Genomic DNA, 15,290 nt, shown 5'->3' with positions numbered 1-15,290 from the left:
GTGTGTGTGTGTGTGTATATAGTGTAATAACAGCAACAGGAGTATGTTGAGTGGAGCTATTTTGGTGAGGGAGGTGACATCGTAATTGTAGCGTCATCTGCTGTGTGATTTCTCATGCAGTGTATGGTGGCCACTGTACTGTTTGGACACAATACCGGCTTACTTGCATAGTTCTGGTAAATAAAACATGTAGATAAGTATATATAACATGTGTAAATAGTGTAATAAAAACAATAACAGTATGGTGGGAGGAGCAATGTTGGCGAGTAAGATGTTGAAGTGAGGGAGGGCCTGTCTGGGTGTGGCTGCTCACACTCGCGATGTTCTGAAAGTGTTGATGGTAAATGTATATAGTGTGTGACAGTGTATAGTGTGTACATATGTTGTAAATATACATATGTACATATGTTGTAAATATATATATGTACATATGTTGTAAATATACATAAATGAACATGAAACATTGGTGTGAATAACTGTATGATGGGAGGAGCAATGTTGGCGAATACAATGTTGGAGGAGTGAGGGAGGGCTGGCTGGGTGTGACAGCTCACAACCGCAGTGTTCTGAATGTGTTGATGGTGAAAGTATATAGTGTGTGACAGTGTATAGTCTGTAAATAGATTGTATATACACATAAATTAGCATAATACATGGTAAATATGTGCAACATATGTGTTCACAAGTGTCATGCACGTAACAGTGTCCTTGGATAGTATGGATGTTTTACTGCCATAATATAGTGTACGTATTCATTATACATAGGATTAGCACATAAAAACAAATAAAATGTATTTGGAACTGTGCGCAAAAAATGAACACAAATATATTCGCGGCAACACGCGCGCCCTGCCCCTGGCGCCCCACCAGCCCCGGGAGCATACGTCACTGGCGAACGGGGAATGATGACGTCACGCGCCACCTTATAGACCCCATAGCAGACAAAGTAAATACAATTTCAAAATTCCGTTACTGTACCCATATACAGGGAGGGGTTTTTGACACTTTCAGAACAAAAAAATTTTTTCCCGATAATTTATTTCTTGCGCACTGGTGGGGTGTCATATTTATAGGCCACACAGTTAAAGGGTTAACCACTCGACCATCACAACTGGACAAAAGATGATGGAAGCCGAGGCTAATTCCCCATCATCCCGCCGGCACTCTGATGATAATCTTGGGCATGGTATTTTATCAAATTTCAGTACCTCAGTTTGTCTGGAAGAGATTCAGTCAGCCTCAAAGAGTGTCCTTCAGTCAAGAAGAGATTCAGCTATTCTTGAAAATATCTATGGAAAACACCACCATGGAAACCGCTAACACTGTTCATCTATGCTACTTGTATCAGATGCATCATCACTGAACGCAGAAAATGATTCATCTATGTATCATCTATATAAATTGGAGATAGCAGAGGTGGGCAAGGGTGGCACTCAGAGCTACAACTGGATACGCTCGCTGTATCGTCCTCATAGGTGCTGTATCACTTGCATCTGACCTTTGTGTTAGGTCCTTATTGTGCCTAGCTTCACCAATATTATGACCCTTATGTTATTCAAACAATAAGGCTTGAATTTCACCGACAGGGCGCGATCTTTCAACACTGTGTCGGACAGGTGTTTGGGAGCCAGAGGCGCATGTGCCACCCATGGTTGCTCACTCAGTGCTAACTCAGCCAGCAGCCTTAGGGCATTCTGGGAATTTTTTCCAAGATGGCTGGCTCTCACTGGAGGTCTTAAGAGTCCATTTCGTACACAACCAACCGCGCACACATTTAGAATAGGTATGAAAAAATCAAAGAGAGTTTTCTCAGTTGGTGCAGTTTCCCACCGACCGAGAATACTCGGTTGGCGTAATTCAGTGGTTAAGCAAGAGCTTGCATTATTTCACCTAATCCTTCAGGTGAGTATATCTTGGTTTTGGGTTTTGGGTTGTAAAAAAATAAATGCAACAAAACATGCAACTGCTTTTACAAAGTTTGAAACTGTACTCTTATCTTGAAGTATTGAGGCAAACAATCAACGTTTGTTACCATGGGGTAAATACCTTAACTGTGATGTGCACAACCACAGTACAAATCACCCATCCAACTAGCCCTTGAATGTTAGCGCCAATCTAACAGACAGACCCCTCTAGGAGGCTGCCAGCTCATTCTTTGCCCATCACATCAGTCAAGAACTGGAGGGTGGGTAGTCCAGGATACCCTGGCCTACTTCCCTCCCTAACAAGTAGGATAAGGGGGGTATTGAAAATATCCCCCCTTATCCCCCCTAAATAACATCTCCCTTAAATAACAAAACAATAACTCGTGTATTACAATAATACGTGTACTACTACTAGCCATGCTAGTAGATTGGACCTGCATTTGATGTTCCCAGGAAACCAAAGAAGTGTTGGAAGAAGTGTTGCTTATTTGTTTTCTTTCCGGGGGAGTTCTTTGCTCTTTTGAGGATGTAGGTTGCAATTTTCCACCAGACAGTGGTCTGTTTCGTTTCGCCTACCTTTCTGGGTGCCTTCCCTGATCGATGGCAAGATGACATACTTTAAATGTAAAGTGTTCATGGTCATTGCTTCCTGTACCTCTCTGAGGGGGGCCAGGTTCTGGCACTGGTCTCTGGTAGGTAACAAAAACTCTGTCTGATGACCCCAAATAGGATAGCAGTGGGATAGCTTCAGAGGCCTCTAAATACATGGGACATAACTACCCATCCTCTTTTGCCATTCATAAGGATACTTGATGTACACCTTCAAAGGTTAGCAAATCAACTGGGCTGTGATTCCTATGTCAGATTGTATGCAGTAGGATCCAACATCCTTATTGACTAAATCATTTACCGGGTGGCCTGCTCAGATAGAACAGCGAGAATATTAACGTAATGTCCCAAATCTTTTTCACTGTTAGCTGCTTGAAATATGTTATAAATGAATGAGCGTAAATTTGTTAAAGCATGAGCAGTCCTTATTAAAGCCATATTGACCATATATTAAAGCCATGCTGAGTCCTTTATAAGTCTGTGTTTTTTAAGATGTGTACGAATGGTGTTTGCGAATATTGAGCTAAACAATTCAAACAAATCAAGCAAATTGGCCAGTAGTTAGATATGAGTAACCTATCCCTGTCTTCAACAATAGCAAAACATTTGCAACCATCCTTCATTCTGGTATTCATTTTGGCTCCAGTGAATTGTTAAATACGCAAGACTAGGGTTGCCTGAACTCGTCTTTACAGTCTACCGTACTTTTTATTACCTTGATGACCTGTTGGGCTTCAGTTTTCTATTTATTTAATAACTTCCTAAGTCTACTTGTCTACTTCCTGTTAGTCTACTGTCTTGTTTGTCACCAGCAAAGATTTGCCTAGTTGCAAGCAAAATATCAAGTTCCTCTCATAGTAAACACTGAGACAAAGTACATATTTTCAATATCCCCAACTCTAGTTACATACATTGACAACAGAGTACATGGTTATAGGTAACCTCTACATCTAGTTACAGATAGTTTGCTGAATGAGGAAAACTGCAAACTGTGTACCCGTGTTCTTTGGACCAAGTATAAAACTGATAACAAAATGGAATATATAGGTGTTGCTCTATACAGTAATATAAATTATCATTGGGTAGATCATCATAAGCTTGAACTTCTTAGGCTAAATCAGACACCCTTTCTGTGTAAAATTATATAGGATAAGGTGTACTTAATTTGATTCTTGTTACAAGTCATCAAAATCTGTTCTCTTCAATGTTTTCAGCAATGAATTCAGTAGAGCGGTTGCTGAGGAATACCTTAACTACTTCGATTTCCGAGGTGACACCTTGGATAAGGCTCTTCGCAAGTTTTTAGACAAATTTTGTCTAGCAGGCGAAACTCAGGAGAGAGAACGTGTCTTAGTTCATTTCTCACATCGATTCTTAGAATGTAATCCTGGCACTTTCAATTCACAAGGTAAGCACAGAATGGGAATGTTAAAAAGTTTATTTTTAATTTTTTGTTTAAATTGCTATTTGAGTGAGTGATAAGGCTTTAAAGCATACACACTTGCTTTCATGTCTGCAAGTGTACAAGAATGTGGGTGGGTGAATGAGTGAATATATCTGACCTTGACATGTCTAAATGTACCTAATTTACATTAATGTCTTGGAATTCTTCTACTTCCTAAAGCATGGCAGTAGGAAATTGTATTAAAAAAATATGTACCAACCCTCCATTGCATTTCTGAAGGGTTATGTTAAAAGTGGTGGATATACTAGGACATTCATGTTGAGAATGGTTGGTTAGCTAGGACATTATTGCTATGCTAGCAAACTATATGCTTACTGAGGTAGTGTTGAAGCATTGTTGGTATGTCCTACACCATCACCAATGATCAGTTTGTCACTACAGTATATCCTCTCAAGAAAAGTTCACAAACAATTTCTCCAACCAATAATCATTGCATGGATAATGCTTAAGGGTTACTGATGGCAAAGTTAGGTATCCATTATAGATGATGAGTCGCAATAACGTGGCTGAAGATATGATGACCAGTACCGGTACCAATATTAGGTATCCAGTACTGTTCTTAACTTAAACTGAAAAATTATCAGCGGGCTTCGGCCGCGCTGTTGAAGCTGTTTGGGCCTATCCTGAAGGAAGCGGTGTCTCTGTTCTTTGCTTCTCGTCTCACATGTCGTCAGGCTAGGCTTGCTCTCTCTTTGGAATCCGCTTAGTAGTTGTCCTATGTCAGACTTGTTGGTTCTCCAGAATGGCCATTCTTGGCCTTCTCAGAAGGGTCGTGCCTGGGTTCAAAGTTCTGCTGGTCAGGGTGGGCCATTGGTGCCAGCTTCTGAGCCGGCGCTTCTTTTTGAGCTGGCGTCATCTGGTCGGCACGATGAGGGGCGATGGCCCCTTTCGTGGTTTGCCTCGTTGACAATGGGGGGGGGGGGATGATCACTTTGTTTACTCACACTTGGTCCCATAATTTATGGGCATTTTAGGTCATGTCCTCCAATCTGTGGTGGCGTTAGGTGGTTCCTCCTTTAGGGGGTTCGGAGCTGGCGGGGCAGACTTCTTCTCTTGCGCTTCGTCGGGTCATCTCGGAGTTGATGCGCTTGGACATGGTCGAAACAACCCTCCTCCCTCAGGTGGGTTTCCCGCCTATGTCCATTGTCAAAACGGGACTGTGCAGATCTACGTCTCATTCTGGACTTGTCCTGTCTGAACCCCTGTATTCCTTGCCCCTCCTTTCGGATGACCACTCTGTCTCAGGTCCGGCTTCTTTTAGAGCCAGATGCCTGGATGGTGTTCCTGGACTTCAAGGACGCGTACTGGCATGTTCCTAGTCATCCAGGTTTCAAAGACTGGTTGGGTTTCGTGGTGGTCTAGCTTACCGATTTCGTTGCCTTCCTTTTGGCTTGAATCTGGTACCTCACGTTTTCACGAGTCTTACCCGGGTCATTGTGACTAATCTGCATCTGCTAGGGGTTCAGGAGAACCTACCTCAATGACTGGCTGGTGTGGGCGCCCAGTCAGTCTGCTTGTTTGTTCACCAGGGGTGTGGTTCTTTCCCAGCTTGCCAGGTTCGGATTCCTTGTGAACTGGCGGAAGTCCCATCTGGTTCTGTCCCAGGTTTGGACCTGGCTGGACCTGACCTGTCTGGGACTCTTCCATGTCTCTCCCTCCTGAGGTGTTGCTGGGGCTGCAATCCTACCTTCAGCTGTTTCTGGAAGGGTTCCGGGTTACTCTGCAGTTACTTGAGCAGATGTGCGGGAGTCTGAACTTCGCCGTGCTGGTCTACCCGCTGGATCAGGTTTAGCTTCGGCATCTGTTTTGGTTCCTTTGGGGACACCCCTTCCACCTCTCTCTCGCGATCGGTGGATTTGTCCTCTGGGGGAATCCTTGTGTCGGTTGCTGAGTCGCTGGCTTCCTCTTTGGGTTTTTCAGGGTTCAGTGCCTTGGCGCCTACCCGAGCCCTCACTTGATGTGTTCACGGATGCGTCATCTCTTGGCTGGGGCTTTGTGACCAGTGCTCGTTAGGCCTGCCAGGGGTGGTGAGGTGCATCCTTACACTGGGCTCACAGCATGGTGCAGGAGTTCGCGGCTGTTTGGCTGTTTGCTTCGGTGGATTCGGTTGTATCGGGCCATCCAGCTCTATCCGGACTGTTCTCCAGTGGTTCATTGCCTGAACTGTGGGGGCTCTCTTCAGTCCTTGCCTCTTTGAGGCTGGTTGCTTCAAGTGGTTCATTTGTTGGCTTCTCGGGGTTTGACTCTCTGTGCGGTTCATATCCGGGGAGTGTCCAACGTCCTGGCGAACGGCCTGTCTCGATTCATTCCCCCATCCACGAAATGGACAGTCGACGCCGACTCCTTCAGTTGGCTCTGCCGGACATATGGACTCCTGGAAGTGGACCTCTTTGCGTCAGTATGGTCTCTGCATCTCCTGATATATGTGGTGTCCTTCCCCGACTGCAAGGCTTTCGGCAGGACTGGTCGAGGTGAGGTTACCTGTACTTCTTCTCACCAGTCCGGCTGTTGCTTCGGGTTCTGGCTCAGTTGGAGTCTTACCATGGGAGAGTTGTCCTTGTGGCCACTTGGTGGTCAGCCCAGCCTTGGTTTCAGGTGCTGCTTGCTCGGTATCCGAACCCAGGGTGTTTTCCGCCGCTCCGCCTCTTCCAGCAGATCGGATCGCTCTGGTACACGGCTGGTTCTGTCTTCTCTGCTCTTTACATCTAGTCTTTTTGATGAGGGTTTATTACCATTTGTATGGTGATCAGGTGGCTTCATTGATGGTGTCCCACCTGAGAGCTTCATCTCGGTGACAGTATAAAGTTTCTTGGCATTCTTTCTGCCATTTTCTCCCTCTTCATAGGTTGTCTTGTCTTTTTTAGGACCGCCATTTGATGCCTAATACTGTCGCCTTGTATCGTGCGGCAAAAGGCAGAGCCGCTCCAGCTTGTGTTCGGGGTGGATGTTTCCTCTGCCCCATTCTGTAAGCTTTCTCATGCCTTGTTTCACCTCCGGCCTGCTCATGCGATGCCTGAGATGTCATGGTCCTTGGACAAAGTGCTCTCCCATCTTTCTTCTCGGTTCGTGATGACCCCCTTCGGTTCAAGATTGTTTTTCCAAGGCTCTGCAGGTGATGGTTCACAATAACGTGGTTAAAGTATGTTGACCAGACCTCACACTAGAAGGTGAAGGGACGACGACGTTAACCATCCTGACAGACGGCCTGTCAATCATCATTCCCCTTTCCATAAAGTGCATGGTCGATGCCACATCCTTCCTTTGGCTTTGTTGGATATACTGGCATGCTGAGGTGGATCTCTTTGGGTTGGCCTGGTCTCGGCGTCTCCCATCATATGTGGCGCCATTCCCCAACTGCAAGGCCTTCGCGGTAGACACTTTCCGGCAGGACTGGTCGAGGTGGTCCTGTACTCTTGCAGCTGTTGCTTCGGGTTTTGGCTCATCTCGAATCGTATCAGGGGAGCGGGCCTCTCCTGTCTCCATGGTGTGACCAGCCCAGCCTTGGTTTCAGGCACTGCTTGCTCAGTGTCCAAATTTGGGAGTCTTTCCGCGGCTCTGTTTCTTTCAGCAGGTCGGGCCAGTGAGGTACCTTGCGGATTTGACTTTCTCTTCCGCTCTTCGTTTCTGGTTTTTCTGACGCGGGTGTATCGCCACTTGTATGGTGGCTTCTTTGATGGCGTCCCATATATTGTCGTCGTCTCAGTGGCAGATTGTTGAAGCCAATTCTATGCAAAATTTTACAAAGAAATATGATGAAAATTCAGTGTTGAGAGATATAATTAGCATGCCAGGTATAAATGGCTTGGTGGCCGTTTCTTCATAAAGAACTAAATCTCACTCCCCGTAGTCACTGATAGGAAAGCACTGAAGTGTCATTGCCAAGGAAACTATTCAGTACCATATTGTACATCTCAGGGACTGATATATATTATCTGTATTTTATCTTACAAAGCCTTTGATGCTGTTCATAAGGTAGAGCATTCAAACTGTTGAAAAAAAAAATGCTAAACCATAGAGTATGCAATGTGGGTTACTTGTTATCTTATTTGTGGCAGTCTTTATCAGCGAACCTTGAGATATTCTGTCTATATGCACATATTGCATCCTGATGCCACAAGATTATCCCAATAGTTTAGGTTACAAAGGATAACTTTGGTAATTTGCATTTATACAAATTCTTCCTTCTCTAGCTTCTACAGCCTGAGGTCACTGCAACTGTTGCAAGAAGGCAGCTTTATTTCTTAGCATGATATGAATTAAAGCCCCTTAATATATTCTTAACAAGCATCTTGTGCACTCATATTTGCTTGTCATATGGGCCTGAAGTTGAGTTCTTTGTTGAGTGTGTATATTATCACAACATTGTTTCAAAATTAGTAATGGCTTCATAAGCTTAAAACTGAAAATTACATTTCAGATGCTGTTCACACGTTGACTTGTGCCCTGATGCTGCTGAACACTGACCTTCATGGACAAAGTGTTGGGCGTAAGATGACCTGTAATGAATTCATCGATAACCTGGCAGATCTAAATGATGGAGAAAATTTCCCCAGAGAAGTGCTCAAATCTCTGTATCATGCAATGCGCAACCAGCCATTACAGTGGGCCACGTGAGTAATACAAAATTTTGTCTCAAATATATATCTACTTTTAAAAATACTGTACAGTATATCACTTGTGAGGTAATTTTCAATGTTTGGTACCTGTATTTAGATGTTGTGAGAGGTTTATTATTAGACAAGGCAGATAACTATTCCATAATAACCTGCTTTTCTGGGGGGGAGCTGCTTCGGCTCCCCAGAGCTATCCGGGCTGATATGAATGTATTAGACCCTAGCATCTGTCAAAATGAATGGAGTTCTGCCTCCCGGGAACCACGAGCCTGAACCTAGCCCCTTCAGAGAGGCACGAGGAGCAATGGCCTATAGAAACCCCCATGTGGTTGGAAGCATTCCATGTCTGCCATCGACCAGGTCAGGCACCGAGAAAAGTAGATGCCCCAAAACAAACCCTATCTGGTTAAAAATTTGCTGCTGAAAGCCGAACTGTTGAACAGAACTTCCCAAACTAAAATGAGCAAACGAGCATGACGTCACAACCATCACCACACTACTGTCTGTGCAGCTTCCCCCTCCCTGGGTGGGGAAAGGGGAGCTCTAGATCCCCTGCTGCTGGCTATCTTCCCTCCAGTTCTGAAACTGATGAGAGACTGGGTAGTTGTGTGACTCTGATCCCTGATGTTGTTCAGTGCTGTGCCTTGTGGTGTGGTGTTGGTCTGAGGTGGTGTGTGAGCCAGGAGTACTTTCACCAGTACTCGGGCTGCATGTGCCTAGTGTTACATTCCCTAGGTGCCTTGTAAGTACTCCCCTTGTGGCTTGGGGTTACCTTCCACAGTTCACTTGGGGCCTGCTTCTGCTGTGATCTTTTGGTGCTCGGTAATTGCCTGCCCGTGGAGTCAGCTGGGGTGTTTTTAACACCACAGTTTGCCCCTGGGTAGGAGTTAGTTTCGTCACTGGTAGGGGTGCAAGGTACTGTGCAGCTAGTTTTCACCATAATATAGCAGCCGGCTCTGTTCCGCCTGGGGACGTTGTACTCTTGCAGGGTACGTTTTATTTTTGTTTTTCTGCCTGGTGGGGTGGGGGGTCTACCCCTTGGTGTTGTTGACCTTTTATATATATATATATGTGTGTGTGTGTGTGTGTCGTACCTAGTAGCCAGAATGCACTTCTCGGCCTCCTGCCCAATTTGCCTAGTAGGCCGAGTGATTTTCTTTATTTTCAATAAATTGTTTCCTATTGGTTTATTTTAAATATTATTATTATAATAAGAACATAAATTATTGATTTAATTATGTTAGTTTAGGTTAGGTTAAGATAGGTTAGGTTGTTCTGGTTCCTTTGAGGACGTTCCTTTCACCTCTCTTACGATCGCTGGGTTCGGCCTCCGGGTGCCTCATGTCAGCTGCTGCATTACTGGCTTCCTCTTCGGGTTTTTCGGGGTTTAATGCCTTGGCGCCTACCCTTGCCCTCGCTCGATGTGTTCATGGACGCGTCGTCTCTTGGCTGGGGCTTTGTGATCAGTGGTCACCAGACCAGCCAGGGGTGGTGAAGCCTGTCCTTCCGTCGGGCCCAGAGCATGGTGCGGGAGTTCGCGGCAGTGTGGATGTTGCTTCAGAGGATTCAGGTCGCTCGGGGATCAACGATCCAGCTCCATTCGGACTGCTCCTTCTTGGTTCATTGCCTTAACCTCAAGGGTTCAATGCGGTCATTGGCTCTTTGGGGCTGGTCACTTCAGGTAACTCGTCTGCTGAGTTCTCAGGGTTTCGCTCTCCTGGCTGTTCACGTTTGGAGGGTGTCTATCGTCCTGGTGGACGACCTATCACGGTTCATTTCCTTGTCCACGGAATGAACTGCCGATGCAAACCTGTTCAGTTGGCGCTATCAGATGTACCGGTTCCCGGAGGTGGACCTTTTCGCGTCGGTGTGGTCCAGGTGTCTCCCAAATTAGGTAGCGCCCTTCTCCGACAGCAAGGCCGTCAGGGTTGTTGCCTCTAGGCAGGACTGGTCTAGGTTGGGTTACCTGTACCTATTTCCTCCCCCCCCCCCCCCCCCAGGTCCACTATTGCTCCAGGTCCTGGATTGCTTGGAGACTTACCAAGGGAGAGTAGTCCTGTTGGCCCCATTGTGGTTCTGCCTCTTTTCGCAGATCAGGCCTGTCCGTTATATAGCTGGTTCGATCTTCTCATTAAGTTTTTGCATCTGGTCTTTCTGATGTGGGTCTATCACCATTTATATGGTGAGCAGGGGGCTTCATTGATGGTGTCCCACCTGCGTGCTTTGTCTCGGCGGCAGTATGAAGTTTCCTGGCAGTCCTTTCGTCCTTTCTTGTCCCTTTGTAGGTTTTCATCTGTTTCGGATCCTGTTGTCTTCCTTTCTCGGTTGTTTCAGGACTGTTATCTTATGCTTATACTGTCGCCTTGTATCGTGCGGCGCTGGCAGAACCACTTCAGCTTGCGTTGGGATGGATGTCACTTCCGCCCCATTCCGTAAGCTGTCTCGTGCTTTGTTTCACCTCCGACTTGCTCGTGCTTTGCACGAGACGTCCTGGTCCTTGGACTGGGTGCTCTCTTTTCTCTCTTCTCCTCAGTTTGTAGTGGCCCCTTCGGTTCGAGATTGTTTTTCTATGGCGATTTCTCTTGGCATTGGCCTCTGGGAGTCAGGTGGGTGAGCTTCACGCTCTCTCCTCTGGCGCAAGGGTTTCTGGTCTTTCGGTACTGTTGGTCGGTTTGTTAGGTTGCAGCCGTCTTCTTCTTTTCTGGCGAAGAACAAGACGGAGGCTTTCCGGAGAGGCCCCTTGGTCATTGATGTTTTATTGGTCAGGCTGGCTGTGCATCATGAGTTGTGCTCGGTTGCGGCTCTTCGTCTTTATCTGTGCGCCTCAGCTTCTGTGGCTGGGGACCCTCTATGGGTGTATCCGGTTTCCCTCATTCCCTGTTCCAGGCCTCGGGGTCTTCCAGGTCATCCTCAGGATTATTAAGTCTAGCCAGCCTGCAGTCTACCCTTGTGCCCATGATGTTTGTAAGTTTACGGCTTTGGCTGCCGTGTTCGGCAACATGTCTTGGGCTGACATTCAGCCGTGAGGGGTTTTGGAGGTCGAACAGGGTCCTGGGTGCCCATTATTTGGTAAATATTCCTGGTCCTGGTTGTTTGTGTGGGGCTTTGGGTCGTCGGTTGCAGCCAGTTATCCGACTTCGAGTTGAGGAGTGACGGTCGCCTCCCGGGTACTTCCCTCTTTTTCTTGTCTTTAGTTAGGTAGTTCCAGGGAGCTGGAGGAGCTCCCCATAAAAAACCAGCATTGAATATAATGAAACGTCATTATCTGGGTGGGGCCGGGAGGCTCCCTGGCACCTCTCCCTCCCTCCCTCCCTCCAGATGATGGTTTTTCTTGTTGTTTTGATGCCTAGCCTTAGAACTGGAGGTTTTGAGTAGCTGGCACTGGGGGTCCGGGGCTTCCCCCTTCCCCGGGAGGGGAAGGGAGGCGGAGGGCTGTGAGGACAAGTGGCACTGCAGTTGGGTGTGACATTTGCTTGTTTAAAATTGGGGGAGTTCTGCCTCTTGAAATTTCTTGCAATTTTTCTTACCATTTTTTGTTACGACTACCTTTCTGGGTGCTAATCCTGGTCGATGGTCGATGGCAGACACGGAATGCCCCCAAGTACAAGGGTGTTTCCATAGGCCATTGTTCAGTTTGCCTCTCTGAGGGGGGTGAAGTTCTGGCTCATGGTTCCCATTGGGCTGAACTCCAATTGACTGATGCCCCAGACTAATATATCCCATATTAATCTGATAGCTCCAGGGAGCCTCCAGGGCTCACCCAGAAAATGGCATTTCATTACATTCAAAGCTGGATTTTTAAAGTTACAATAAAAAAGAAATCGTATTGGAGATTCTTTAGAAGCTGAATCACTTTTCATGTCATTGCACAGTATTTGGCGTTTACATGTCATTTCTTTTACTAAACAAATACACAGAGATGATGATGGAGACACAGAAGCTGGAGGGACTAGCAAGTCTGGTGGCACAGCTGGTGACTCGCAGTCAGGTGTGGGAAGCAACCCTTTCCTAGCACCGCCCGCTGGCAACGGAATTCAGTACAAGAAGGGATACATCATGCGCAAGTGCTGCACTGATCCTAATGGGAAAAAAAGTGAGTAGCTTAATGTTGACTGGGTTGTGTGAAATCTTTTTTAATATTACATAGTTTTAGGTTGATTCAACTTATTAACTAGACTAAAGAAATATTCAGTACCACCAAGTTGGAGACTGTTCATTTGGTAATTAAACTTTCATTCAGATTAATTTCACAGAATTATCTTGTTAACCCCTCAACTGTGCAATGCGCCTGCAGGTCCTCGACAAGGGTGTGCAACGCACCTCCGGGTATTTATATTTTTAGCATTCCATTCAAAACTCCCGCGGCTACATGGGGTTCACATCAGCTTCCACAGGGCTCTTGTAAATAGACACCATCTTTAAAAAAATCGTGGGACACATTCACGGGTGTGAGAGCCTCAGTACTGAGTGAGCAATCAAGGCTGGCGCACACAACATGAGCTCACAGCACTGCTGTTCAGCTTGTGACCACAGGATTGCCTAATAATGTCAATTTAAATATATATGTGTATGTATATATATATATATATATATATATATATATATATATATATATATATATATATATATATATATATATATATATATATATATATATATATATATAATATATATATATATATATATATATATATATATATATATATATATATATATATATATATATATATATATATATATATATATATATAATATATATATATATATATATATATATATATATATATATAATATATATATATATATATATATATATATATATATATATATATAAACTGAAAACTCACACCCCAGAACCCAGAAGTGACTCGAACCCATACTGTCAGGAACACTCTGGTGGCGTACAGGATCCCTTAACCGCTCGACCAACACGACCGGACAAAAGAGGATGGTAGCCGAGGCTATTTCCATCCCCCCGCCGGCACTCGGTTGGTAATCTTGGGCATGGTATTTTATCAAATCACCTCATTCTTTAGGGCACACGTGAGGAACACAAATGCGAACAAGCCTGAATGGTCCCCAGGACTATATGCAACTGAAAACTCACACCCCAGAAGTGACTCGAACCCATACTTCCAGGAGCATTCTGGCGTACAGGATCCCTTAACCGCTCGACCAACACGACCGGACAAAAAAGGATGGTAGCCGAGGCTATTTCCATCCCCCCACCAAGGCTTCTGGGTCTTACCAGCAGCCCTTTCTTGCTGCCTTTCCCATGGACTCTTCCTTTTCTTTAAGGGCGGAGGGCTTGGAGGATGACTCTGCCCCAGGGCCTCTGTTGCAGGTTCCCAGGGCTATGGGGGATGCCTGCTAGCAGTTCTGGGGCTGTTTGCCTCTGCCTGGGTTTTCTGCTTCTGGCTCTTCTCCTCTCTCTTATTATTATCTTATCCTTCCCTCTTATCCTTCTCCTTGGCTCTTGGTGTCTGGTATTTTGACGCAGGTATCACCATCTATATGTTGATCAGGTGTCTTTGTTGATGGTGTCCCACCTGCGAGCTTCGTCTCGGCGACAGTATGACGTTCCTGGTGTTTCTATGGACCTTTTTCTTGTCATGTCCTTTTTCTTGTCTTGTCCTTTCTTGGGTTTTCAAGACTAAAGTTTTTGATGTTTCTTACTGTCGCCTCGTTTTGTGCGGCGCTGGTGGAGCCGCTCCGGTTTGTGTTCGGGGTGGACGTCACATCTGCCCCATTTCGTACGCTTTCTCGTGTTTTGTTCACCTCTGGCCTGCTCATGCGTCGCCTTAGCCATCCTGGTTCTTGATCAGGGTACCCTCTTATCATCTTCTCCTCAGTTTGTGGTAGCCCCTTCGGTTCAAGTTTGGTTTTCATAGGCCATATTTTGTTGGCATGGGCCTCTGCGGGTCGAGTCGGGGAGCTTCCAGCTCTTTCGGTGCAGGGGTTTCTGCTCTGTAGTCAACCCGTTCTCGCACTTGCTTACAGTCAATGTTGGCTTATTTAATAAGTGCATATGTGACATACTAATTGATTGTGAATATTTTAGTTTACCTTGAAAAGCTTCATAGAAAACACCAACCTCACTTAACCTTCTTAGTATGTTAAGATAAGCATCTTATTGCTTCATATTTACAATTATTACTTAACCTATCAACGGTATAGGTTAAGTAATAATTGTAATTATTCATATTTACAATTATTACTTAACCTATCAACGGTATAGGTTAAGCAATAATTGTAATTAAGAAGCAAAAAGATGCTTATCTTAACATACTAAGAAGGTTAGGTGAGGTCGGTGTTTTCTATGAAGCTTTTCAAGGTAAACTAAAATATTCACGATCAATTAGTATGTCACATATGCACTTATTAAATATGCCAATATTGACTGTAAGCAAGTGCGAGAACGGGTTGCTGTAATACTGGTGGTAGGTTTGTATGTTTGCAGCCTTTCTCCGTCCTTCTGGCGACAGTCGAGACGGCTGCTTTCTGGAGGGGTCCTTGGGTTATTGATGCTTGTTTGGTTTGGCCGGGGGTGCGTCCTGTGTTGTCCAGTTGCGCCTCTTTGCTGTTACCTGCATACTGTGTCTGGGGTTGCGCTTTGGGTTGATCCAGTTCCCCTAATTCCCTGTTTCAGGGCTCGGGTCTCACAGGTCGTGCGCAGAG

General features: G+C 45.4%; 1 protein-coding gene across 5 annotated transcripts in view; it reads left to right on the top strand.

Annotated features, from left to right (window-relative positions):
- Window positions 1-15,290, top strand: part of LOC123745435 (Exchange factor for Arf 6) — a 109,144-nt gene that overhangs the window by 34,063 nt on the left and 59,791 nt on the right. For all 5 annotated transcript variants that reach the window (XR_006771336.2, XM_045726018.2, XM_045726009.2 and 2 more), the window contains 3 exons: window positions 3,749-3,942; window positions 8,417-8,609; window positions 12,530-12,705. Coding sequence is in view for 4 of the 5 variants with exons in the window: in XM_045726018.2 (XP_045581974.1) it covers window positions 3,749-3,942; window positions 8,417-8,609; window positions 12,530-12,705 (563 nt within the window). In the remaining variant the exon portion in view is untranslated. The remainder of the gene's footprint in view (window positions 1-3,748; window positions 3,943-8,416; window positions 8,610-12,529; window positions 12,706-15,290) is intronic.

This window comes from Procambarus clarkii, chromosome 10 (assembly GCF_040958095.1).
Source record: "Procambarus clarkii isolate CNS0578487 chromosome 10, FALCON_Pclarkii_2.0, whole genome shotgun sequence".
NCBI classification, from domain to species: Eukaryota; Metazoa; Arthropoda; class Malacostraca; order Decapoda; family Cambaridae; genus Procambarus; species Procambarus clarkii.
Note: the sequence above shows the minus strand (reverse complement) of the source record. Positions and strands in the feature narration are given on the sequence as shown.